Genomic DNA, 26,440 nt, shown 5'->3' with positions numbered 1-26,440 from the left:
TGTGCCTCCTGGCTCTCCATCTTGCTGTGTAGTATGTCTCAGGAAAGGCTGCTCCACACTCTGTCCTCCTGCTCTCCTGACTGTTTGTTTCTGCACCTGCATGGGCGTGGCCTGTCCCAGGTACTGGGGTGTGGTGCTTGGATCTGATTGGTTAGTTCCCCTGTGGCTTGGAATTTGGGTGTGGTTGAAGTACCTGATTGGTTCACAGGCACACATGTTTGTCAGTTTCAAATTCTTCGGCGGATAGTTCCGACACGGTAAATACCGGGTCGGTTTTTACCGACTCGGTATTTTCCGGGTCGGGAGTTGCCATTCATTCCTATGGGCCATGGCACCGGTGGATCGGTTTTGGTTTTTCCGTCTCGGATTTTACCGTGTAGGTATATTCCGAGTCGGTAAATACCGTTTCCGAGTACCGACAGGTTCCGAGTCGGTATTTGTTACCGTCATTGTTACCTACATCTCATTTTCCTACTCGGTAATACCGAGTCGGTATGACTCGGTATTTAAGAGGTCGGTAAATATTATTTACCTACATCTGGCCCATAGTTCTTAGATAGGGAGGGTGTTTTAAATTGGCGTTTTTATCACCTGTTTGCACTATCATTGTAACATGATTCCTCCTTTTGTATTTTATGGAATTGTAACCATGCTGTCTGTATTATTATTATCCATATGTATGCTGATGTTGATTAAAGTACTGCGCTTGAGATCACATCGTTAAAATAAACATTTTAACCTTACATGTCTCTATTTTACTCCTGTTGTGACCTGGTATGAACGTATAACAAAAGAGTGTTCTCACTTCGCACCATTCCTGAGATGGTCCTAAGTCGCATGTTCTAAGTTGTCTACTCATTGGTTTCTTTGCTATAGGACGAAGAGCTAATGTGACACTGATTGCTAGTCTGGTAGGGGATTTTGGGTACTAAGGTGAGTTTTGGCACACCCTAATTCACTGAGGTCCTAAGTCTCTGTGCACAGTTCTGTGTTTGCGCAGAATCCCTGTTACACCAGGCTTGACCCTAAACTGCCCCAGACCAGTCTATTACTAAAATACAGTATGATATATGGCATTATAGAGCTCAGAGGGACAAGCCCACTATGAAGGCATCTATCACATGAAGAATTTATTGGACTCTGCCAGAGGCACAATATGCACCTCCCTGGCATATGCACAAGTTGTAACTGAATTTATGCACATAATTCAGTCCTGTAATATACCCAAAATTGTAATTGTAATTTTTATAGCGCTTCCACCCATGACGAGGCATCATAACACTTTTCGGTGAGTATCATGCTACTTCGGAACCCAAAAAAGATTAGTGTTGGGTTAATACAGGGAAATATATATTAATTTGAGCAATGGACATGTGAGTCTGTTAGTTTCATTGAATCGGATAATGGAGGGATAGAAGAGGGAAGTGTCTAGAAAGTGTTTTGTAGGAGATTGTAGTAAAATGAGGTTTGGGATGGGTCGAGGGAGAGAGGAGGGAAGAATCTAGAAAGGGTTATTAGGGCAATCATAGTAGTGAAAGGAGGTTTTGGTGCATTGTAAATGGGCATAAACCGAACATTTCTTACCCAATTGGCACCCCTTAGCCTTAGCCCTTAAAATAATGTTCCCAAAATACAACAGTGCCTTTTGCTCACTCACATGAAGGTAATACACAATGAGGTATCAAAGAAAACAATTGACAACATACTATAAAGAGGTCTATGTTTGAAAGGGTGCATAGAAGAAGAGACAATGACCCAAAATAATTTGAATGTTGATACCATCCTGTTTCATTTTCATGTATAGCAAACGCGACAGTTTAAGGTTAATAAACAGTACAAAATGCACTACACACAATATTAAAAATGCACAGCCTCATTCCTGTAATTGCTGTTGTCATGTGTGACAAAGTTGTCACAGCTTCACGTGCACTTTGAAGACCAATGAATGAAAGGAGTGATTTGAGGCTTAGCTTATTTACTGAGTATTCACTGTATATCGACTGTAATTAAAGTTGAAGGAGTTGAGTACATTTTTGCTGCCATAATGGCAAATTAAAGATTGCCAGGGTTAACTTTACCAGAAGGTGTACGAACCCGGCAACTACCCTACTCAAGTCTTCTGCAAAGGCCCCAGTATATCTTTTTTAAATAAGTGGTGCTGGTGTAGGAAGATTTTTTCACCTAAAAAAAATGAGCGCACTTGATCCTTGTAATCACCTTGGCTACATTCCCCGAGACAGCCCAGAAGGACGCTCGGAGTACCGACCGGAAGTGCGGGGCTCCATGTACCTGTGCTGTGGCCAGGTGGGGTGGAGCGTTACTCTCCTCTGAATGAGAGGAGAATGAAGATGCACTGAAACACTCAGGTGAAAGTTTTCCTTTTTTATACACCTTTTATGAGTAGTAGCGACTATGGTCCTGAGGAAAGCAGCAGGATACCTCGAGGCTCCGAACGAAGTCTGCAGAAACATGTCGACCTTATACTAGCAGTAGTGGTTATTTGTTAAAACCACTACCATTGCACGCCTTTTTTAATGATTTGGTTGTAGTTAGGTGCTAATAAATTCCTATCCTTTCTACTACCCAATTTTAATATTACACCACACAGTTCACATACTTTTCACTTTTTCACTTGCACTGCTCTATAGTTGTCCATTTATACCCAAAGACATCCTGATATTCACTGGGCTCTACTGTGATGACAACGATTGTGTCCCCAGTGGGATAACCATTCCATCTTCCTGGTATGGAAGAACCCAGATGATGAACAGGGCGCTCAGGATCGACAACTGATGGGTATTTTTCCACACAAGAAAGATACTCCACACTCAGATAGCGCAATCTTACACTCCCTTGAGGCCAGGTCTTCCTAGGTGGGTGTTACGTTTTCCAGTCACATATTTGTTTGAGATAGCTAGTCTTGGACCCTCTGCTACTTTTTGTTTGTTTACATTCCTTTCAGCCCTAGCAACAGTCCCTCAAATTCTGATGAGGCGAAAACTGAATAATTAACCACCTATGAGAGCCATGATCCTCACTGAAGGGAGTTGAATGAAGTCTACGGGTTTCTCCATAAGCCCGAGCTACAAGAAGGCCCTTGCAAAGCACTATGAACAAATATTATTGGGTCCGATTCACAAAAATAGTTGTAGCCTAAATTTCTTTGACAAGAACATCAAGGGATACAGAAAACCTGAGAGTATATGAGAGTTCACATTTTTGTAAGTGAAGGAGAGTGGCATAAATATGGAATTCCTGTGGTTTTCGTGGGTGGGGGAATTTGAGGTACTGTAAAATTGCACTGACCGCACACAAACTGTTTGTTTCTATTCCCGATCAGTTTGCATGCATTAGTTACGCTATTGTTTTTGTGAATGAATTGTCATGTGAATGAGACAAGTGGCTGTTTTTTACAATCATATATTTGGAACCGGATTTCCACTTGTGGGAATTCTGCATTACATAATACTGAAGTGTTACCATGGTGCTTTCTTTTATTATATCAGTGATGTTATTCTTATCATCATCACTAGTCCCATTATAGCTACTAATAGGCAGACAGTTTTGAGTAGAATAGCAAGGTGAGGTAGACATCCATGGTCTATACAGAGCATAAGCCCATTATTTACTAACAACTAGTCCCAAGAGAAGTTATTGGGATCAAGCAGTAACTTTAAGCCCTTACTCTACAAACTATAAAGCAGGCATGCCTTTTAAAGTCCTTTATTACTGACCTAGAGAATGGTGTTAGCCATGTAAATAGTAGCCATGTAAATTGCTTGTTCTCTGTTGCTGATCCTGGACTACAAAAGACCTGGCCTTGAATATTTACCATTCTTTCTCAGATATGAAAAAAACAATATTCATTTTAGTGAGACCCTCTGTATGACGTTTGGGGGGAAAAACAAACAAAAATTACATATTGATGCCTAAACCTGAAGGTAACTTATGAGTAAAGATATTTGGATAAACTGTATTCGGAGGGAATAGGAAACTTATCGAAGTCATGTCTAAATAGACTGCAATGTTTTTAAACACTATATGGTGAGTTCTAAGTCTGTGCATTTGGGAAAGTATATGTTGCCAAAATGGACCATTATCAGATTTTTTTTCAACTAGGCCTCAGCTAAACCCTGTGAGCAAAGCAGGATGGTGGACCGGAATGCTTTCAGGGATTGGAAGAAGGCGACAACCTTGGACTGGGTGACCTTCCTTGCCACTACCAGCCCCTGTCTGACTAATGATGTTAACGAAAATGTAGAGGCTGTTAACACCTGTCCTCTGGGTTCAGCGGATGTACTAGCTCCTATACAGTAACAGAAATAGAGAAAAGGCAAATCTTTTGCTCTGTGGTTCTCTCCGCACCCGGTCCACTAATCTTGCTTTATTACCTGCTCGTCCATTGCCATCCACACTTAAATGGTTTCTTTAAAAAAAAGTAAAAAAGATTTCTTTATAGGAGCAAGAACCAAATTGTTGTCCACCTCTCCATCTTACCAAAGCTCATTCTTGCTTGCAGTTATTTTTATTTACTGATCCATTCCGGATTGGAGATATAAAAACAATGGCACCTGTGCATTTTGTAAGCATTTATATGCCCGCTCATTTATGCACACATAAGTCTTCACACATGTTCGCTTTATGAGCTGCTTTATTTATTAACTTTGCCCTATGCTGTACCACACTGGCAAAAAAATGTTTTACAGATGCTGCATGGTATCCACTGTAAGCAGCATTGTCAAACCCAATAGGTCCAAAAGGCAAGACCTATTCAATCAATCAATCATGCCATTTGTATAGCGCACTACTCACCCGGGAGGGTCTCAAGGCGCTTGGGGGGAGGGGTATGCTACTGCTCAAACAGCCAGGTCTTGAGTTGTTTCCTGAAGGCGAGATGGTCCTGGGTCAGCCGAAGGTGGATGGGGAGGGAGTTCCAAGTCTTAGCAGCCAGGAAAGAGAAGGATCTTCCTCCGGCGGTGGCTCTTCGGATGCGTGGTATGGCTGCGAGGGCGAGGCTGGTGGACCGTAGCTGGCGGGTGGGCGTGTAGAAGGTCAGGCGGTCGTTGAGGTACTTGGGGCCCAAGTCGTGGAGAGACTTGTGTGCGTGGGTGAGGAGCCGGAACGTGATCCTCTTGTCGACGGGGAGCCAGTGCAGATTCCTCAGGTGGCTGGAGATGTGGCTGCGTCGGGGGACATCCAGGATGAGTCGGGCGGAGGCGTTCTGGATGCGCTGGAGTCATTTCTGTAGCTTGGCTGTGGTTCCGGCGTAGAGGGCGTTTCCGTAATCCAGTCGGCTGGTGAAGAGTGCCTGGGTGACAGTCTTCCTGGTCTCGGTCGGGATCCAGCGGAAGATCTTGCGAAGCATACGCAGGGTGTTGAAGCATGATGAGGAGACGGCGTTGACTTGTCTGGTCATCGAGAGGGAGGGGTCCAGGATGAGGCCCAGGTTGCGTGCGTGGTCGGTTGGCTTGGGTGCGGTGCCCAGGGCTGGGGGCCACCAGGAGTCGTCCCAGGCGGAGGGCGAAGATCCCAGGATGAGGACTTCCGTCTTGTCCAAGTTCAGTTTCAGGTGGCTGTCCTTCATCCACTCAGCGACGTCTTTCATCCCTTTGTGTAGGCAGGTTCTGGCGGTGTCGGGGTCTCTGGTGAGGGAGAGGATCAGCTGGGTGTCGTCGGCGTAAGAGATGATGTTGAGGTTGTGCTGGCGTGCGATGGCTGCGAGAGGTTTCATGTAGATGTTGAAGAGGGTGGGGCTGAGTGAAGATCCTTGCAGGACGCCGCAGATGACTTCGGTTGCCTCGGAGCGAAACGGGGGGAGGCGGACTCTTTGTGTTCTTCCGGCGAGGAACGAGATGATCCACTCCAGTGCCTTCTCTTGGATACCGATGTTGCTGAGGGGCTGGACTAGGGTGCGGTGGCAGACCGTGTCGAACGCAGCGGAGAGGTCCAGGAGGATGAGGGCCACTGTTTCCCCCTTGTCGAGCAGGGTCCGGATGTCGTCGGTGGCTGCGATGAGGGCGGTCTCGGTGCTGTGGTTGGCTCTGAAGCCGGACTGCGAGGGGTCGAGGGATCCGTTCGTCTCGAGGAAGGCGGTCAGCTGTCTGTTGACGATCTTCTCGATGACTTTAGCAGGAAAAGGGAGGAGCGAGATGGGGCTGAAGTTTTTGAGATCGGTGGGGTCCGCTGTAGGTTTCTTCAGTAGGGTGCTGAGCTCGGCGTGCTTCCAGCTGTCCGGGAAGGTGACGGTGTTGAAGGAGGCGTTGATGATGTTCCGGAGTTGGGGTGAGATGGTGGAGTCGGCCTTGTTGAAGACGTGGTGTGGGCAGGGGTCGGTCGGTGATCCGGAGTGGATGGTGTTCATCGTGCGGGCTGTGTCTTCGGTGGTCACCGTGGTCCAGGTGCGAAGGGTGGCGGTGGGGGGCGTTGGTTCGACGGTTGGGTGCGTGGGTGGGGCGCCGAAGCTGTTGTGGATGTCGGCGATCTTGCGGTGGAAGAACGAGGCGAGGGAGTCGCAGAGGTCTTGTGACGGAGTGATGTCGTTGGTGCCGGTGCTGGGGTTGGAGAACTCCTTGACGATAGTGAAGAGCTCTTTGCTGTCATGGGCGTTGTTGTCCAGTCGTTCCTTCAGGGATTTCTTCTTGGTGGTGCGGATGAGCTGGTGGTGCTTGCGGGTAGCGTGTTTGAGGGCGGTCATGTTGTCGGTGGTCCGGTCGAGGAGCCAGGCTTTCTCGAGGGTGCGGCATGTCTTCTTGGAGTCCTTGAGGTCGTCGGTGAACCAGGATGCCTTCTTGCTTCTGGGTCTGCTGGGAGGGTTCTTTAGTGGCGCGAGGTTGTCGGCGCAGGTGGTCAGCCACTGTGTGAAGTTGCGGGCTGCTTCGTTGGGGTCCGTTGTGTTGGCGGGTGGGCTCTGGCTGAGGGAGGTGGTGAGCTGGTCTGCGGTGATCTTGCTCCAATTCCTGTGAGGTACCTGTTGCGGGTGGTGGTGGGTCGTGGATCTTTTGAAGCTGAAGTGGACGCAGCTGTGGTCGGTCCAGTGGAGTCCGGTGGCGTGGCTGAAGGTGATGTACTTGCTGGAAGAGAAGACGGGATCAAGCGTGTGGCCGGCGTAGTGGGTGGGGGTGTTGACCAGTTGCTTGAGTCCGAGGTTGGCGAGGTTTTCCAGCAGGGCGGTGGTGTTGCGGTCCTTTTTGTTCTCCAGGTGGAAGTCGAGGAGGATGTAGTCAGTGGAGGGGAGGGCGTGCGGGCTGATGAAGTCTGTGATGTCTTCGCTGAATTGTGTGCGTGGTCCCGGGGGTCTGTAGACGAGGGTGCCTCTGAGGGTCGTCTTAGGGTCGGTGTGAATCTGGAAGTGGAGCTGTTCGGTTGCGGTGAAGGAGTCGTTGGCGTCGGTCGTGATGCGGATGGTGTTCCTGTGGACGATGGCGATGCCACCTCCGGTCTGGTTGATGCGGTCCCTCCTGATGACCTTGTACCCGTCCGGGATGGCGATGGCGATGTCGGGTGCAGAGGAGGCGTTCATCCAGGTTTCCGTGAGGAAGGCAACGTCCGGTGATGTAGCGTCGAGGAGGTTCCAGATTTCCACGGCGTGTCTGTGGACGGAGCGGGTGTTGATCAGGATGCACTTGAGGTGGTTGCTGCTGGTGTTTGTCTTGGCGGGTGCGGGGCAGGTTCGGAGGCAGGTGAACTTGCAGGTGCAGCAGGTGAAGGGTCCGTGGGTGCGTTTCGGGGTGGCTCGGCAGCAGGCGTGGGGCCGGCCGGCATTGAGTGCGTTGAGAGTGGCGGCATCGTAGGTCAGTCGGGTCGTCTTGCCTCGGCGGGGAGGGCCAGGGGTCCTGGCGCTGGGCGCGGGCCAGGCGCGGACGGGCGCAGACGGGCTTACCTTTGGCGCACCTTTGGCGCTCAATCGGCGCTCCCGCTGCGCGCGTCCGCTGCTCGGTCGCTCTGGGGGCGTCATAAGTAAGGAGCCGGGAGGGAGGAGCAGCTGGGTGGCGGGAGCGGGGCGGCGAATGGAATCACAGGGGGGCGGGGCCGCAGGGAGGCAGCGGCGGGAAATTCCAAGAAGCAGCGGGCAGCGGGAAATTCCCAGGAGCAGCGGGCAGCGAGCGAAGGAATCTGCAGGCAGGAGGCGGCAAAGGCAGGCAGGAGCGGCAGCAGTGAGTGGGGCGACCAAGCCCTGTGGAGGGCTGAGCTTTGCCAATGCTTGTTTTTATTAGTGACAGCTTAAAAAGATGGAATTTAGTCGCCCACCCGCCAGCCAGGAGTGCATGTGTTGACGAATGGGTGAGAGTGAGAGGCTAAACAGCACAGATGGCATGGGACAAGTAAAGCTGTCTTAGTTTGCATTTTGTTTGAAAAATTACGTTCACCACCACTGCCTCCTGAAAAGAATTTATAGCCTTGGCCCTGACAATAAAGTGCAGGTGCTGAGCACCTGCAAGCACCGGCACAAATTAAGCACTGGTGCTACCCCTCATTAGGCTGATGAAAGGCTACGGGAAGCACAAATAGCCAAGCCTGTGATGTCACTGGTGGTCAAGATGTCATTTCCGCTAAACCTGGTGATTTATCATGTGGCAAACAGCCCATATGTACTGTTCTGTCATTCACGGCCTTTGGGCCTGTAACACTAATTCCACCATGGAGTCCTTACTCATATTAACTCTCTTACACAAAGTTCAATTACTTGTACATAAGAAGTCTAAAATATTTACTTCTTTGTTCAGTTATTCTAAGCACCTTCAGTGCCTCACCTGCTCATTTATTTTAGTACAATTGAATTTGTACTGCTAATAATTAAACATTTATTTAATGGTGTCATGTTAGCACCTCGTCCCACCCCTCCCCTATTTCATGTTAACCTCTGCGGGGGAGCGCAAGTGAAACCCTGACCTTCGGTCTGGGTCAACTCCCTCCCTGGCAGCTCCACAGTGCTCTCGATATGCCGCAGCAGTGAGACGGTTTGCACCGGCTGCCAGATTCCCTCCTGCCTGATCCTTGCCTGCCCCAGCACTCTTCCCTGCTTACCCTGGTTTTATTTTCATTTTAACCTGCTGAATTTCACCAGTTTTTAAATTATATTAATTATTGCCTGATTCTCGGTCGGTTTTCCTGCCGCTGCAGCCCTTGTGGCCCCTCCCACCTGGACAGCCCCGACCTCCCAGCACCTCATCCCTTCCCCTCCCCTATTTCATGGCAGCCGCCGCGGCAGAGCGCGTGTAAAACCCTGACCTTCGTTCTGGGTCAACTCTCTCCCTAGCAGCTTTGCAGTGTTCTTGACGCACCGCAGCAGCGAGACCTCCTCCTGGTGAGGGTTCGCGCAGGCTGCCAGATTTCCTCCTGCCTGATCCCTGCCTGCCTCAGCGCTCTGCCCTGCTCACCCTGGTTTCATTTTTTTTAACCCGCTTAATTTCACCAGTTTTTAAATTATAATAATTGTTGCCTGATTCTCAGTCAGTTTTCCCAACGCTGTCGCCCCTGCGGCCCCACCCCCTGGACAGCCCCCGCTTCCGCCTCCAAGCACCTCGTCCCACCCCCTCCCCTATTTCATGCAGCCGCTGCCCGTCTGTGCCTGTCGCGACCCGTCGACGGCTAGTGCCAGGAACACTGGACCTAAAAACCCCCACCGCGACACCCCCGCAGCCCTCCTCGCACTCAAACCCGGAAGAGAAAACAACTGCCACAGATCGATGCCAAATACCACCCACGGTCATTTCTCCTGCCAACACCGCTGACTTTCTTTCACCATCAACAGCCCACCCGCGAACGCAGATTCCATGCCAGACGCCTGGACCCCCGAAGCCCTGACATGCATCCTCCTCAACATGCGTTCCCATCACAGACACGCCACGGAGATCTGGGACCTGCTTGACACCTTTGCGCCAGACGTCGCCTTCTTCATGGAACGCCACCTCCGCCCCCAACATCGCCACCGCCATCCCCGACGGATACAAGATCCAGAGAAAGGACCGCCCCCACTGCCCAGGAGGAGGACTCGCCATCGCCATCGCACACAAGAGCTCCCACTGACTCTCCCCTTCCAGCACGAGTGACCCCTTCTCAAACACAGAGCACCTCCACTTTCAGATCCAAATGACCCCGAGAACCATGCTGCGCGGGACCCTCATCTACAGACCCTCCGGTTCTCCCGCCTTTTCCACCACCACCATTGCCGACCTTGTCGCACCCTACTGCATCGCCTCCATGTACTACATTCTCATCAGAGACCTGAACTTCCAACTCGACAACCGCAGCGACCCTGACTCCACCACCCTCCTTGACAACCTCGACAACCTCAGACTGAAGCAGCTCATCACCACAGCTACCCACTGAGCCGGACATACCCTCGACCCCATCTTCGCAGGAGTGACAAACATCAACTTCCGCCACACCAGGCAGCCCGCCTGGACGGACCATCAATGCATACACTTCACCTTCAGCTCCACCACAACACCCAAACCGGTCCCACGGCCACCTCGGAGGAACTGGAGCAAGATAACGAAGAAACACCTCAACACCACCCTCCTCAACGACCCCCCCCTGCCATGACTGACGCATACTCCGCAGCCAAAGAACTCCACCGCTGGATCTCGGGCTGTGCTGACAAGCTCGCACCCCTCCGCCACCCTGATAAACAGCACCCCCTGAAGGCAGCCTGGTTCACCACTGACCTCCAAGAAGCAAGCTCTGGCGGCACAGGAAAACCCCCGAAGACCAGAACAACTACAGGAACGCCATGAATGAATACCACCAGCGCATAAAAGCCACCAAACGGACCTTCATCAAGAACAAAATCCACACCAACGCAAGCAATGCAAAAGAACCCTTCAATGTCGTACAGCAATTCACCAAACCCCCCAGTGAAGCCACAGATATTACACCCTCTCAGGACTTCTGCAACAAGCTCATCACCTACTTCCACCTGAAAATCAAGGCCCTCTTTAACAACTTCAGCCAGACGCCAGAACCAACCACCCTCCCCACATCCAACATCCAGCCGACCATCACCACTTGGAAGCCTGCCACCACAGAAGACACAACCACGATCATGAAAAGCACCCAATCAGGAGCCTCTATGGACACCTGCTCACCGCAAATCTACCACAGAGCCGCCATCACCATAGCACCCAAATTAGGCCGGACCATCAATGCCTCCCTCGAATCCAGCATCTTACCCAATGATTGGAAGCAGGCAGAGGTCAAGCCCCTACTCAAGAAACCCTCGGCCAACCGAATGGACCTGAAAAACTACCGGCCCATCTCCCTCCTTCCCTTCGCTGCCAAAGCCACAGAGAGATTTATCAATGCCCAGCTGACCGCCTTCATCAAGGAGAACTCCATCCTCGACCCCACCCAGTCCGGTTTCCGCAGCAACCACAACACTGAGACCACCCTCCTTGCGGCCCCACCGATGACATCCACATGATACTTGAACAGGACCACACTGCGGCCCTTATCCTACTAGACCTTTCACCAGCCTTCGACACCGTCTCCCACCGCACTCTTGCAGCCAGACTCCAAGACGCCAGCATACAAGGAACCGCCCTCGACTGGATCCGCTCCTTTCTCTCCGGCAGAACTCAAAGGATCAGACTCCCTCCCTTCCTCTCCGAATCTAAAGAGATCAACTGTGGAGTACCATAAGTATCTCGCTCAGCCCCACACTCTTCAACATCTACATGGCCCCCCTCGCCTCTATCATCAGACAGCATGGGCTCAGCATATGCAAACGACACCCAGCTCATCCTCTCTCTCGCAAAAGACCCCAAAACACCAGTTCCAGCTTCCAAGAAGGAATGAAAGACATTGTAGCCTGAATGAGCTACAGTTGCCTAAAACTGAACTTGAGGCCTTCATTCTTGGACCCTCCTCCACTGTGTGGGACAGCTCCTGGTGGCCCCCGGCCCTCAGAAACCCACCCACCCTGGCCGACCCTGCCCGAAACCTCAGCATAATTCTTGACTCCTCTCTCACCTTGACCAACCAGATCAACGCTGTCAACTCCACCTGTTTCAACTCCCTCTGCAAGACCTTCAAGTGAATCTCCCCAAATTAAGAAAAACCACCACCCACACACTCATAATCAGCAGACTGGACTAGAGTAACGCCCTCTACGCCGTAATCAACAAAACCCTGCTTCACAAGCTCCAAACCATCCAGAACACCGCAGTCAAACTCGTCCTCAGAACCTTGCGACACAAGCACATAACCCAGCACCTACGAGACCTCCACTGGCTACCCATTGAGAAGAGAGTAACCTTCAAGTTACTCACCCACACCTGAAAGTCCCTCCACAACATCCGACCCAAATACCTCAACGAAAGAGTCTCCTTCCATGTACCCAACAGGAACATCCACTCCGCCGACCTCACCCTGGCAGACTGGCACAGGACACATGAGTCATGTGTCACCCTCAAGGTGAGTCCCCAGAAGTCCTGGCGTGCCAGACAAGTGCACAACCGCAGGTATTGGTCCCTGGGTTGGGAGACCAGGTTCAGGATCTGCCTGACCTGGAAGGAAGGACATCTGTAACCAGTGTCCTGACCAGTTTGGCTTCCAGGAGTATCCCTCCAGTAGGGAGGGTGCAGCACTCTGGAAGGAGGTGCAGAGGGAGGGAGTCCTCTCCTCTGACCTGGGTGCAACCTGAGGTTTTAAACCCTAGGTTGGGAGACCAGTTGCTGGAGGGAGGTCCTGAACTGGTAGGAGAGTTGTGTTCGGAGGGTGTCTCTGCTGGGAGGAGAGTGCAAGAACTCAGAAGGTGGGGTAGGGAGAGGAGAGCCTCGGCGTGGACCCCTATATAACCTGAGGGTACAGACCCTGGGCTGGCGGGCCAGTGTTAGGATGTCCTTCCTGACTTGGCAAGAGGGAGAACGGAAGGAAGGTGCCAGGCACCTGGGGCTACTGCCCCCCACTCACTGACGCCACAGAGGCTAGAGAGGCCTGACAGGCATGCAGCCTGGCTCTCATCACTGATAGCTGTCAGTGGCCCCTGTGGCTGGTTGTTCTGGTGGACAGGGTTGCCCCTGGAAGGGGGGTAGTAGTCACACCCTGGGGTGGACTGGGCCACACCGTTGTGTTGGTCAGCTGGGTACTGCCTACCAGTGTGGGCACATCTGTGAGTGAAGCCCTGGTGCGCCGGGCAAGTGTTCTACTGCAGGGGTTAGTCCCTGGGTGGGGAAGCCAGGTCCAGGTGTTGTCTGACCTGAAGGCTTTGGAGCCTAGGTTTGAGAGCCAGGTCCAGGGTGTCCCCCCTGCCCCGGAATACCATTTGCAGGATAGAACCCCTGAACTGGTGGGCAAATGGTGCAGGACACCTGCCACAGGTGCACTGACTATTCTAGAACGGGGTACCACTCCAGGTGGGAGGGTACAGATCCCCAAGGAAGAGGAGGCCCGGGTGTGGGGAAGCACACCCCAGCCTCATGTCCAGCAGCCAGATACAGGTCCGGGACTGGTGCCAGGATGTCAGACCTGACCTGACAGGAGGGAGAGTGGATAAAGGGTGCCAAGCACCTGGGGCTACTTCCCCCCACCCTCTGGGCCATAAGGGTTTGAGAGCCCTGAGAGGCATACGGCCTGGGTCCCATCCCTGACCACTGTTGGTGGCCACTGTGGCTTGCTGTCTGTTTGGTGGTACAAACCTGTGAGTAAATTAAGGTTCGGTGCTGCACAGGTGGTGTCCACAGGTGAGGAGAAGGGTTCCACATGGATTGGCGTGGTGGACCCTGAGAGTATGGATAGAGTGATCCAACTGGGTTGAGGAAGGCGTAGAACAGGAATAGTACCCTGCTGTTTGGGCCAGTTTTCGTGTTCTATCACCTTAAGCAGGGAATCCCATCGAGGTATTGTTTGGTCTACCCTGGTTTTAGGCTGGAAGGGGGTTGTGTTGGAAATGGCTCTTTTTGCAGGGTTATCCCCAAACCTTTTGCTTCTTCTTCCCTTATTTTTCCTGACTCGTGGTGGTTGGCAATAGGACTCTGTGCACTTTACCACTGCTGATCAGTGCTAAAGTGCATATGCTCTCTGTATCAATTGTGATTGTAACTGGTTATCCATGATTGGCATATTTGTATCCTCCAGAAGTCCCTAGTAAAGTGCACTGAGTGTGCCAGGGCTGGTGATACAAATGCTACTAGTGGGCCTGCAGCACTGATTGTGCCACCCACACGAGTAGCCCTAATATGGTGTCTCAGGCCTGCCACCGCAGTGCCTGTGTGCAGTCTGTGAACTGCCATGTCCTCCTGGTCAGTGTCCCCACTGACCAGGCCTAACCCTTCCCTTTCTGTGCACATTGGTCACCCATATGGAAGGCCCAAGGTACCCCCTTGGGCAGGGTGCAGTGTATGTGAAAGGTAGAGCATGTACTTGTGCAGGTGACATGCTGTGGTAGTCAATTACAGCCATTATTGTTTTTCACTATTGTAAGGCTATCTTGCCCATACTTTAGAAAGTAGCTCTTGTCTGACCTTTCTGTGTGCCTTGGCTGGTTTGTGAATTGACTGTCTGGTTTGTGAGTGACAGGGCTGGGGATTCCAGGAGACAGAATGAGTCCGCCCAGTGGTGAATAGAGAGATCTGCTTCTAGATGGGAGGGACGAGTTGCACCTGGGACCTGAATAGGACTGTGCCCGCCCCCAACAGCATCCAAGGAGAGGGGAAGGACTTTGCTTTGTGCTATGTCCCCTTGCTTGAAGGAATCTCCAAGGGCCTGAAAAGAGCTGGCTTCCTGTTAAGAAGTCCCTAGGAACAAAAGGACTTCACCCCAGCTTCCCTGAACTCTGCTGAGAGAGTTCTGTCCTTCCTAGACTGCTTGGGCCAGTTGTGGGCCAGTTGTGGTGCATCTGGAAGTTGTACCTGTGTTGGAAACAAAGCTAAAGACTTTCTGCAAGTTTTGTTGCATCGCTCGCTTGCGGAGCGCATCCTTGGCAATGCGAGGAAATTCCCGCCGCTACGAAGGCCGAGATCGTCACAGCGCCTGTTGCTGCTGCCAGAGCCATCGCATCCTTCGTTTGCGGGACGCACCAGACTGGTGCGGGAAGATTACCATCGCTGCGAGTATCGTTGCAGAGCCTGTCGTCGCTGGGTGAGATCGTCGCACCGCTTGCTTGCGGACCGCATCAAGTCACTGCGAGTGTTGTCGCAGAGCCATCGCATTGAGGAGCTGCAAGAGGAAGATCACCGCTGGTCCGCGCATCATCGCCCCGGAGATCGTCGCAACTCCAAAGATCATCGCATCGTGCCTTTGAAACCTTTTTCACTACAGAACCTACGGAACCTCCGGTGCGGAACCTCCGCACCGGAATCCACACAAGGTATCGCATCCCTCCCCGCACAAACTGGTGTCAACGCATCATGCCCGCTACATCCAGCGGGGCTGTCGCATCGCCTCCCCAAGATCTCAGGAGTGATGCAGCACTTGATTTCCACCGCACCGGTTTCTGTTTTGGAACTTTGTCGCATTTACAGGTACTGTTGGCTAAACGTGACGCAACTGTGAACTTTTCACGCAACTGAGGATTATTTTATCGCAACTTTAAGAACTCTTTTGAAACCATATTCTTGAACTGTGTATGTTGGATTTTTGTTGTTTTGGTCTTGTGTAGTTTAGATTAAAATACCTTTATTTTTCTAAACTGTTGTGGTGTCAGTTTGTGGTGTTTTCACTGTGTTACTGTGAGTGTTGGTACAAATACTTTACACATTGCCTTTGATAAGCCTTGACTGCTTGTGCCAAGCTACCAAGATGGTGAGCAGGGGTTATCTAAAGAGTGTATCCTCCTTACCCTGACTAGAAGCAACGGTCCCTATTGGCAATGCGAGGAAATTCCCGCAGCTACGAAGGCCGAGATCGTCACAGCGCCTGTTGCTGCTGCCAGAGCCATCGCATCCTTCGTTTGCAGGACGCACCAGACTGGTGCGGGAAGATTACCATCACTGCGAGTATCGTTGCAGAGCCTGTCGTCGCTGGGTGAGATCGTCGCACCGCTTGCTTGCGGACCGCATCAAGTCACTGCGAGTGTTGTCGCAGAGCCATCGCATTGAGGAGCTGCAAGAGGAAGATCACCGCTGGTCCGCGCATCATCGCCCCGGAGATCGTCGCAACTCCAAAGATCATCGCATCGTGCCTTTGAAACCTTTTTCACCTTGCCTTTGATAAGCCTTGACTGCTTGTGCCAAGCTACCAAGATGGTGAGCAGGGGTTATCTAAAGAGTGTATCCTCCTTACCCTGACTAGAAGCAACGGTCCCTATTTGGACAGTGGTACCTACCTCTGCCAACTAGAGACCCCTAGTTCTAACAGGGGGCTACAGCGTAACCTGTCTCTGAGAAGGGGATACACCGCACAGATCAAAGAGCTTGACTGGAAGATTTGGACTTGGCAAAATGAGAATTAACAGGAACTCATTTATATATTTACACCAGATACAAAATGAGAATATACACATACTTGGTGATGTCGAAGCCAAGGAATGAGGAAACAGGTCTGTAATCTGGGATGCTCATGCACAGAGTGATGTCGTTTCTGGGGTAGTAGGCCAGGAAGGCAAGGCACATCTCATCAGTGGTGCTAAAACCACCCTGGAGGGAGACACAACCAGACAAGACTAGTTAGACAGGTGCAGCTATTCCAATGTATTGCCTTAAAGGTGATATGACTGCTACCTATGGAAAACAAGTGTAACAAATAGACTACAAAGTAACAGACAGTGGCCACGAACATCAGTGATGCTCGTAATGTGCCTGTACCATGAAGTGTTTCACATTGCCTCATAACTGGACCTCTCTGATGGGATTATAGTGTAGTGAAGGCAGGGTCGTGCTTGCGCACATTGCTATGTAAGCATAGGCTTGTTAGAAGTTTAAACACCATTTTACCTTTTTTGCTGCTTTTGCAAATGACACTACATGGAACTGTTGTTGTAAGTTAGGCTGCATGAATTTCTCCACATAAGAATGGCTTGTTTTTGGCCTCCCTAGACTTACATCTCGACCTGAGTCTGCACAGTGAGTACTGAAGCCGCCAAGGTTATCATAACAATGTTAGGTGTTGTTCGGCTGATCGGCTCATGCTCTAGACACAACATGTACGCAGCTGCAGCCACTGGCATAATGAAAATTGAGGGGGCCTCCCTGCAAGGTATGTAAAGGGGCCCCCTCCGGGCTCAATTAGGAGCTCTCCGGACAGAGTGCAGTGCCGAGGGGGCCCCCTGGAGCTTCAGGCCCCTCCACACCGTGTGGGCTGTGGGGGCCTGTGTTACGCCCCTTGCTGCAGCTAGCTGAAACTCTGTCGCCTTGAATATTGCCCTGCATGCATGATTTAGAACACTTGGAGAAAATCCATTTCCAGAGAGAGAGAGCTTTTTGCAGATCTTGATGTGATTCATCTCTACTGATCTTGGAGGTATGGGGTTCCCATTCAAGCCTAAGAGACCTTCTAATATTATATAACATATAGCTCCTAGCTAGGGGGAGTGGCATACAAGGCACTATAGGACCTCTTTCCACTATCATTATAATATGATTTCTCCTCTTGTGTTTTATGGAATTGTTGCAATGCTGATTGTATTATTTTTAATTATATGCCTGCTTATGTTAGCAAAAATACTGCATCTTAGAGTACGTCGTTAAAATAAACATTTTAATCTTGATCGTGTCTCTTTTTACACATGTTGTGGACTAGTATGAGAATAAAATGAAAGAGTGTTCTTGATTACCACCATTCCTGAGAGCAACCTAAGTCGCATTTCTGGGTTGTCTAATCATTGGTAACTTTGCTATAGGATGAAGAGCTAATGAGACACAGATGCTAGTCAGTTAGGGGGTTATAGGTACTGAAGTGAGTTTTTCGGTCCACCAAAATTCACTGAGGTGCTGGGTCTCTGTGCACAGTTCTGTGTATGAGCAGAATCCCTGCAACACAAGTCCTTTCTCACCCTATATTCACCGGTCGCACAGGGAAGTGGAAATAAAGTGACAAAGATACTTTTACAGTGTGATGTTCCTTTACTATAACCATACATTATCATAGGGACAACACCTTGTATACCCACTTGGACCAGGGTTACTAATACTTATATGCAAACAATGTCCACGTGGGCCTCTTTTCAAAACCATGAGCCCCCCTCTACCTTCATTTGTGGAAGTTCGCATTCCATGTATTCACTCATACATTTTAAGCGGTATCTACACGCTTTGAGTTTTCTAATGTAAACAGGAAATGAAACAATGTTTTTTTTTTTAAATGAGGACAATGGTTTCTGGGGTTATTTTTCTGTATTATTTGTCGGATAATATTTCTTTTCATATGCAAATGACACAATAATTATTAACATAAGTGCAGGTAACGCAGTGCTCGAATATGAAGAACATATACAATATATACACAAAAGACACAAAATAAAAAGTTCACTGGTTCTATGTACGGATGATAAAGAAATGTGGGTGTCACATCCCAGCATGTCGACTAATCAATAGTCAAAGCAACCAAGTGAAACAAATGTTGAAGTTTCAACCCCTGTTGAGTTTCGGGGTCTCCTCTGGACAATTGTCGTCTGACTTAGTCCCTGCAATATTGGGAGGTAGAAACCAAAGCCCATCATCAATATATTTCCACTAAATGAACAGTCCAATATCTGTGGTTTAAACTCATCCGAGTCAACCACTAATCCCAAGTCATGATTCCAAACTCACCAACGAAAACTGGCATGGAACAATCTGCCTGTACGTATATTCTGCAAAGGTCCAGCATACGATGCATAAATCCTCAAAAAAGTTGTGTAATGTTTGTAAGGGGCTGTGAAGGGCCCTAGGCCCACATGCTGGCAGGCACACACATGCTGACACAGGACACACTGGAGGTCTGGTGCAACTGGCCCAGAGCACGTGCGCTCGGCCTCTTTTATTGATGCTGTGTCACATGACCTGTGACATCAGTGGTGGGTGGGTGTTAAGTGTGAATACAGGCTTCAGCACTAGACTGCTAACTTATGCTGGGCATTACATCCCTTTCCAAATTGGTTAAAAATTAAACCAAACAGAAAAAGTCCAAAACCTGTGGGGGAACAAAAACACAGAAAATAACACTGGACTTGCGTTCTCAAAATGAGTCTCTTTGGCTGCTTGCAAACCGCAGGCAGTATAGTTCTCGTATTCTGAACTTGTAGTTCTCGGAGGCACGGTCCGCAGTTGTTCGGCGGGTTCTTTCCTTGGCTGTGCTGTCTGTCTGCTGTTCTCAGTCCTGCCTTTGTTTTGCTCCGTTGGTAATGAGAGATAACTAGATGATACAGGTGTTGACAGTTTTCTAGTTTTGTTCTCTCTTCTGGCTTCGTTATATTCTTCCGGGCATGCTGTCATGTTGACTCTTGGCAGATGAGTAGAGTAGGTGCACACATCCCTCTCACTAGGATGCCCCTCTCGCCGGTATTCCTCTCTCACCAGATGTCCGGGAGGACCTCTTTGCCAGGCGTCCACTGGACTGGTGTCTTCGGTCGTGGTGCTCCACCATAGCCTTCGGGCCGTGAGCAGGGCGCTCCACGAGCTTCACCGTCGTGTCCTAGTTCCACCTGAAGGTTGGGTTGTAGACTCTTCTCATCGCTCGCGAGGCTTTCATCCCCTTGGGTCCTGCAGACGTGCATCGGTAGACCTGTCTCCCGTGCGGGACTTGCTGCCACCAGAGTCCCTCGAGGCCTCCGATTCTGGTTTGTCACGGGCTGGTGCGATGTAGGTCAGGTCCTCAACCTCCAGAGGCCTGAGTAGTCTCGTCATCCAACTCTTCCGCTCAAACCATGGAGGTTGATGTCGCCAACCGTCTAGCTTGCTCTCTTCTGCGATCGCCATGTGGATGGATGGCTCGTAGGTGGTTGTCTTTGGTCTGCACTGCCGGTGCTCTTGCCAGGCTGGTCTTCCTTTGCACTCAGGTGTTCCAGTGCTTGTCACTTTGCTTCTTTCCGCAGGGGCGACTTCTTCTTGCAGTGGCAGCTTGCCATTCCGATTTCTCCTTTCTTCCTTTCTTGGGTGGCGGTGTTTTACTACGATCATTCTTCTTCTCTTCTCCTTTCCTCACAACGTACCCTGGTCCCTTCTCCTTCATCTTCTCTGGCCAGGCTTCCCCGTGCAGTTGCGCACTCTGCACGTGTCATCCTGGTCTTGTCCTAGGACACTGTCTTCCTGTCACTCACTTCCAGGGTTAGCGTTGCGACCTTTTCTACTGTTCCTTATTAAATTTTCATTTTGGCGTCACGCCTTTCTTCTCCTTGTTCCTTCTTGCGACGTGATCTGGTCACTGTACTGCCTTGGCCTTCCCCGCCAGTCTTCTCCAGGTAGCGTGCACTCCACCTGTGTCTCTCTGTTCTGGGCATGGCTCTCAGACATTGGTCTTTTCTTCTAGTGACTGGACCGGTTGTCGCCATCTTCTCGGTTGATTCTTTTCTTTTCTTGGCGACCATACTTGGTGGTCGGCTTTCACCTTCGGCATGAGTCGTCATGCTGTGCTATCTTCTTCGTGGTCGCTCTTCACCGTCACGGTGTTTTGGCGTTCTGGAGAATACCTGCGCTGTCTCCAGGCGTCTTCCTCACGCTTGCCGGATAGCACCTGTCGCTTCTGGCGTCGCGGTGCTGACCTTCATTCCTCGCTCTCCTCTTTGAGCACTTTGGGCACTCCTGGTGCTTTCTTGCACTTGACCACGGTCACTGCTCTTTCACTTACGCAGCTCCTGGCCGTGTCGCACTTTAGATCCTCCTCTTACTCCTTGCGGCACTCCTGGTGCTTTCTTGCACTTGACCACGGTCACTGCTCTTTCACTTACGCAGCTCCTGGCCGTGTCGCACTTTAGATCCTCCTCTTACTCCTTGCGGTGGCGTCAACAGCCACTGGTATTCTGCTCCTTTGTTCGTCCATGTCGTCGGGTACTTGATACTTTGGATCGACTCGCCTGTGTCCACAAGACGTCACTGCACTCTCCGTCGTGTGATTATGGCTGTCTTTTCCTTAGGAGTTCTTCCAGTGCTTCCTTGCACTTTGCGGCGCGTTCCTCTTTTCTTACGAGTAGCCACCTGACCAGCAGGTGGATCTCCGTCAGTCTCTGGGCGTCACTTGTGGGGGTTCTTGTGTTGGATGGGCTTTCTTTACTTGTCGTAGGCTTGTCTCATTTGGACCTCCTTCAGTAGAGTGGTAATACCACTGACGGTTCTCTCTTTGTTTTCCCTCACCTGGCCGTAGACACAGTCCAACTTCCTCCTGCCCTTCAGACGGGCGTCGCTGCACATAATCTGTCCTTCACTTGATCAAAACCTGGATATGTGTCTCTATTCTTGTGGTGTTGGCAGGCAGCTACTGGGATTGTTTAGCACATCACTTCTCTCATGGGAGGTGCTCCTTCTTTATGTGCACATCCATTGTTGCCTACTCCTTATATTATATCACTAAATATATCATGTTTTTTTTTTTTTTTCTTTCTCCCTGCACTTATTTACTTAGTTGCCTTTCTCCTTGAACTGATCGTAAGCCACAGTCGTTCCTCTTTTTTATTTTTTTTTGTAGTGCAGGCCTAGTAGTTGCCTTTGTCCAATTTGCGATTACGCAGAATGCCCACTAGGTGGCGCTGACGCTTTCTACTGCGATCTAGGCCTCTGGGTTTTCTTTAACTCGGCGTTCTTTTCATGCGATCATGTCCCTCTTCTACGCCGTGTTGGGGCTCGGCCACCTGGATATCGGCCTGCTGCTGAACAATTTGCCAAAACGGCCACCACTGACCTAAACACCACTGGGGCACTCTCTGAAGCAGCACGTTGCTCCCGGTAAGTTTTTTTTTTTTTTTTTTTTTCCGTTCACGCACCTCTCCGCATGCCTCTTCTCTCCCAGGCTGCGCATGGGGGGTTGTCTGTCAGTGCCGCTCCGTTTTCGGGCACACACTCACGGAGCAGCAGGGCAAAGCGGGCGGTCTTCGCTGGACGGCCTTCCTTCCTTCTCCGGTGATTCTCTTCACGGCGCTGCAGGCTGGGGCGGCTGGAGTTATTTATTTGTCTTTTCTTTTCCTCACCGGCTGCATCTTTTCCTCACCGGCTACAAGCCGGTTGCCGAACATTACCGCCTCCCCTCCCCCGCCGCCACACTTGACACACGGCGCGGGGTGGGGAGCAATTAGAGCGATTAGCGCTTCACTGCGGGTGGGCTCCGCTGTCAATTCAAGTCATTTCCCTGGGCGCCCTTGCACTCGCGGGTGAGCTCCGCTTTATTTATTTTCACTTTCTCCCCCCCCCCCCGCCCGGCAGCTCTTCACCTCGCACGCTGCTGCGGGGGACGGGGGCCACTTCAGGCAGGCCGCGGGTAGGCTCCGCTGGCGCTGCTTTCATTCACTATCATTCACCCCTGCCGCGGCCGCCTCTCCTCACACGCGGCGCGGCGGGGGACAGCAGACGCAGCAGGCAGGCCGCGGGTGGGCTCCGTGAGCCTTGCTTAGTCAAAGGGGGCACTTTAAATGTTTATTGCCCATAGCGGGTGGGCTCCGCTTATACTGCCGGTTACGGCCAGGGCTCACCTTCGGCCGACGGGCCTGATCAGACACGCGGTTGGGCTCCGCGCTGGTCTCTTTCTTCGCCCCAGGCAGGGGGCACACACGCGCCGAGCACAGGGTGAGATCACCTCTTTCTTCTCCTCTAGGCCCGAGGCTCTTGACACGCCTCGTGGGCCTCGCGGCGGCCGGCTGCTTTCTTCGGGGGTGTCCCTTTACTGCTGGCAGCTCCCCTTTCCTTTTTCTTCACGATGTTTTCTCGGCTGGCACGCGTGGCATCGCGTTACCGCCTCGTCGCCATTGTAAGGGGCTGTGAAGGGCCCTAGGCCCACATGCTGGCAGGCACACACATGCTGACACAGGACACACTGGAGGTCTGGTGCAACTGGCCCAGAGCACGTGCGCTCGGCCTCTTTTATTGATGCTGTGTCACATGACCTGTGACATCAGTGGTGGGTGGGTGTTAAGTGTGAATACAGGCTTCAGCACTAGACTGCTAACTTATGCTGGGCATTACAATGTTCACTGTTCTAACTCTGGGCAAGCACACTAATTAGTTGTGCTAATGTAAACCATTGTCCCTTTGTATGGTGGATTGTGTTCATGCAAGTCATTGCGTGCACATTCTGTGCTGGTTTTTACCCAGATAAAACCGTGGAGCGTTCCCATTCGGCGCAATCTGACTGCTTCATTTATTCAGTAAGGCAACAGAGATTGTTAGTGCGGGAACTATCTGTATACCTCATTGTGCACCCTTTCCATACTGTTGCAGAATCGCTCGACGTGCAGAAATTGTGCACCGACTGTTACAATTAGTTCAGTAAGGCACGAGCGAGTGTCTGTGCATGGATTGTGTCCATGCTCGTGCGTCCTTTATATGCTAATGCCGAGTGTCTCAACGTGGAGCAATCGTCTTCGCGTCTCCGTAAATACCAACACACGCTGCGGATGACTGTAAGTTAGTTGACTTAGTGTCACCTATATCCGTGTGGGTAACCTATTTTAAACCTCACTCGCAGGTCTTCATGCAACGCCATGCAGCCCTGTGCCTCAGGAGGCTCATGTGTGTCTCAGTATGCTGTGTAATATAACTATATGTAGTCTTCCACTGCTAGAATCTGCCCTGGAAAGACTGTCGGGGATGGACATTGGGGCCCCATAGTGGGCCCCTCTTCATCCCGGGCCCTTGATATTGGGTGTAGGGGGGCACCTGTGGTGCCCCCAAAACATCCCTGTACCAAGTGACAGGCACCACAATGGTGCCTGTCAGGGAGTACAGGGATGTGTTACACATCCCTTTTTTCCATGGCTGCGGGTGCTGCAGCCAGCAGCACCCGCTCAATGGAAAGCCTGGGCAATGCTCCCGCCATAGTGGCGGCCGCATTGTAATTTGGCTTGTGGGACTCCCAACACTATGTTGGGCGGTCCCCATCTCCATTCGCATGATGGGTGGATGTGAATCCGCCCGCCATCCTAATCTGGCCCATAATTCTATACAAACCACGCATACAAAATCCTTCACAATGTTTATAAAAGAGACACAAAAAGTTTATAGTTATTATAAGGGTAGACACTAAATTTACTTTTTGGGTCCATTAAGGGCACAATCATTGAAGAGACTTTGAATGGAAACATACAAATTCAACAAACATCCTGACAATATTTATGATATATAAACGTCTCCTTCATTAATGCAAGGCCTCAGTTTTATGGCACAACGATTCTTATACATAGGGTGGCCAGCAAAGAGTAAAGACTATTTTCACAAACTGACATTCATGTCCTTTAGGATTCAACTAAGCACATTAAACCATATGTGCACTGTATTGTTCCATCAGTTCAAACCCGGAATTCGGTCACATTGGTCACTTGTTGCAAGACCTGTGATAGATTTTATATAGATTGAAGCAATTAGTAGGCCACTCCGTCAGAAGCCTTGGTGATGATGCGAACCTTCCTTGTTTGTTTGAGGTCCCCACAAACGAGTAAGGAGAACTGCCATCAGTCTTGCATGGGCTGGAGAATACCTAGCATTAGACAATTATGGATATTGCAATTGTGAAGTACATCATGTTGATACAGATCAGATTCCTTTAATGAGTTTTGGGACTCTACAATGAATTCTATCAGAAGCACTTCTTTGAGATACCGAGGGCCTGATTCACAAAGGTAAGCTTACACTTTAGTGTACGTTTAAAAAATGTTTTTTTTTTACTAAGGAATTATACTAGTAGTGTCTCTACGACTGGGGAGTCAACATATACATTAGGGAGACTCCGCACATATAAAGATAGACCTGTCCCATCTTTTTATGAGCGGAGTGCATAGCCTCCGCAGTTGTAAAGCTACAACTCTCAAAATGTATTGATTGAATAACAAAAAAATAGTAAACTTACACTACCTTTGTCAATCAGACCCCAAGGAAGTATTTATACTCTGTGAAATATTGCAACCTGTGTGTTTTTGTTAGAATGGTGGCTGATTTCATTTAGTAATAATAATAATAATAATATATTTCTTTATTCGGTTTTTTGCCAGTGGAAAACCATAAAAGTTATCACAATATACATACACATTTGTATAAAAAGGAAAAACGACTTAATACTTTAAAAACAATAATATGACCGGAGTCCTGTGTGATTCTTGAGCGAGATATGAAATAATAGGTCTCATGTAATTTTCTTTTATCTTTTACAGGTTATTCCTATGTCTCATAATGCACTTTAGGAAGTTAAGTACATGATAGCAGGTACGTTCCGAGTCCAACATCTGAAGTGCTAGCATGGCTGGGCGACACTGTCTGTAACCCCAGTCCTTTAATAAAGGAAATAGCCAGATTTTTCTATGGGTATGGAAAAATTTGCAAAACAAAATTGTATGGATACATGACTGGTGAGACCTATCATCACATGGGCAGAGGACCAAGTTTGAGTCCCAAGTGTTCTTTTCTGGAAAAGCCACTAGTCTGTGAAAAAGATTCAATCTGAACCTTGTCAGGAGCATTTTTTCATATGTTGTAAATTCTAATATCAAATAGAGCTGGATTTTCGGGTTATGTTGTATCATGTTTGCATGAAGCGCAGATTTTTTGGTCGATAGCAAAGTCAGCCTCAGGGACTCTAGATGGCTCAACGCTATTAGTTTCAGATCTTTCTTAGATATTTCAGTTAATTTTTCTGGGGTGGAATAGTACATTTGTAAGCCCAGATCAGAAAAAAAGTGTCTGATATAGGTAAGCCATGCTATTTTTTGTGCGCCGTCCAGTGCCATGGAGTCCTGTAAGATGTTTTTGGTCAGCAGATTATCGTCCGACAACCAGATTCGTCTCCAAAGTAGCAATGGCTGAATCTTTATCAGATCTTCTATATATGGGATTCCCAGTTCCATATGGGAAGCATAGATGGAAGTGCCTTTTGGTGTGGATAAGAGGAATCTCATAAAAGTATTTTCTTCTATTTGCAATGAACCAATGGGTGTGTGTCCCCAAATCCCTGCCCCATAAAGGGCGATGGCTTGGCATTTTGCAGCATAGATCTTTAACAATTCGACTGGTGGTCGCTTTCCAAGTCTTTGTGAAAAACTCATCAGTGCTACAATTGCTCTTTTGAACTGATGTCTCCTGGCTTCAATAGCAGCCTTCCAGTTTAGACTTTCATCTATCATAATGCCCAAGTAAGGGTACTTTGAGGTCCTTTCAACTTTTTGATCTTTTAAATAAATAGGCTTTGTGGATTTTCGTTGTCCGCCAGCTACCATAACAAATGTTTTTTTTACATTTATATGTAGATCTAGGGCGCCCATAAAATCGGCATACTTGGATAGAGATTTCTGGAGCTCGATAGGGGTACGTGCTAGAATAACTGCATCGTCCGCGTAAAGCAGTGCGGGGATCAGGCGATGTTTCAATCTGGGTAGGTCCTGCCCCCCCCTCAGCAT

The 26,440-nt window shown here is 49.8% G+C and overlaps 1 protein-coding gene across 1 annotated transcript in view; it reads right to left on the bottom strand.

Annotated features, from left to right (window-relative positions):
• LOC144769777 (putative DBH-like monooxygenase protein 2) overlaps positions 1 to 26,440 on the bottom strand; it is a 364,487-nt gene that overhangs the window by 113,371 nt on the left and 224,676 nt on the right. Inside the window, exon 11 of the mRNA XM_078653960.1 lies at positions 16,444 to 16,574. Within this exon, the coding sequence (XP_078510086.1) occupies positions 16,444 to 16,574 (131 nt within the window). The remainder of the gene's footprint in view (positions 1 to 16,443; positions 16,575 to 26,440) is intronic.

The sequence above is a fragment of the Lissotriton helveticus genome, chromosome 7 (assembly GCF_964261635.1).
Source record: "Lissotriton helveticus chromosome 7, aLisHel1.1, whole genome shotgun sequence".
Taxonomy (NCBI): Eukaryota; Metazoa; Chordata; class Amphibia; order Caudata; family Salamandridae; genus Lissotriton; species Lissotriton helveticus.
Note: the sequence above shows the minus strand (reverse complement) of the source record. Positions and strands in the feature narration are given on the sequence as shown.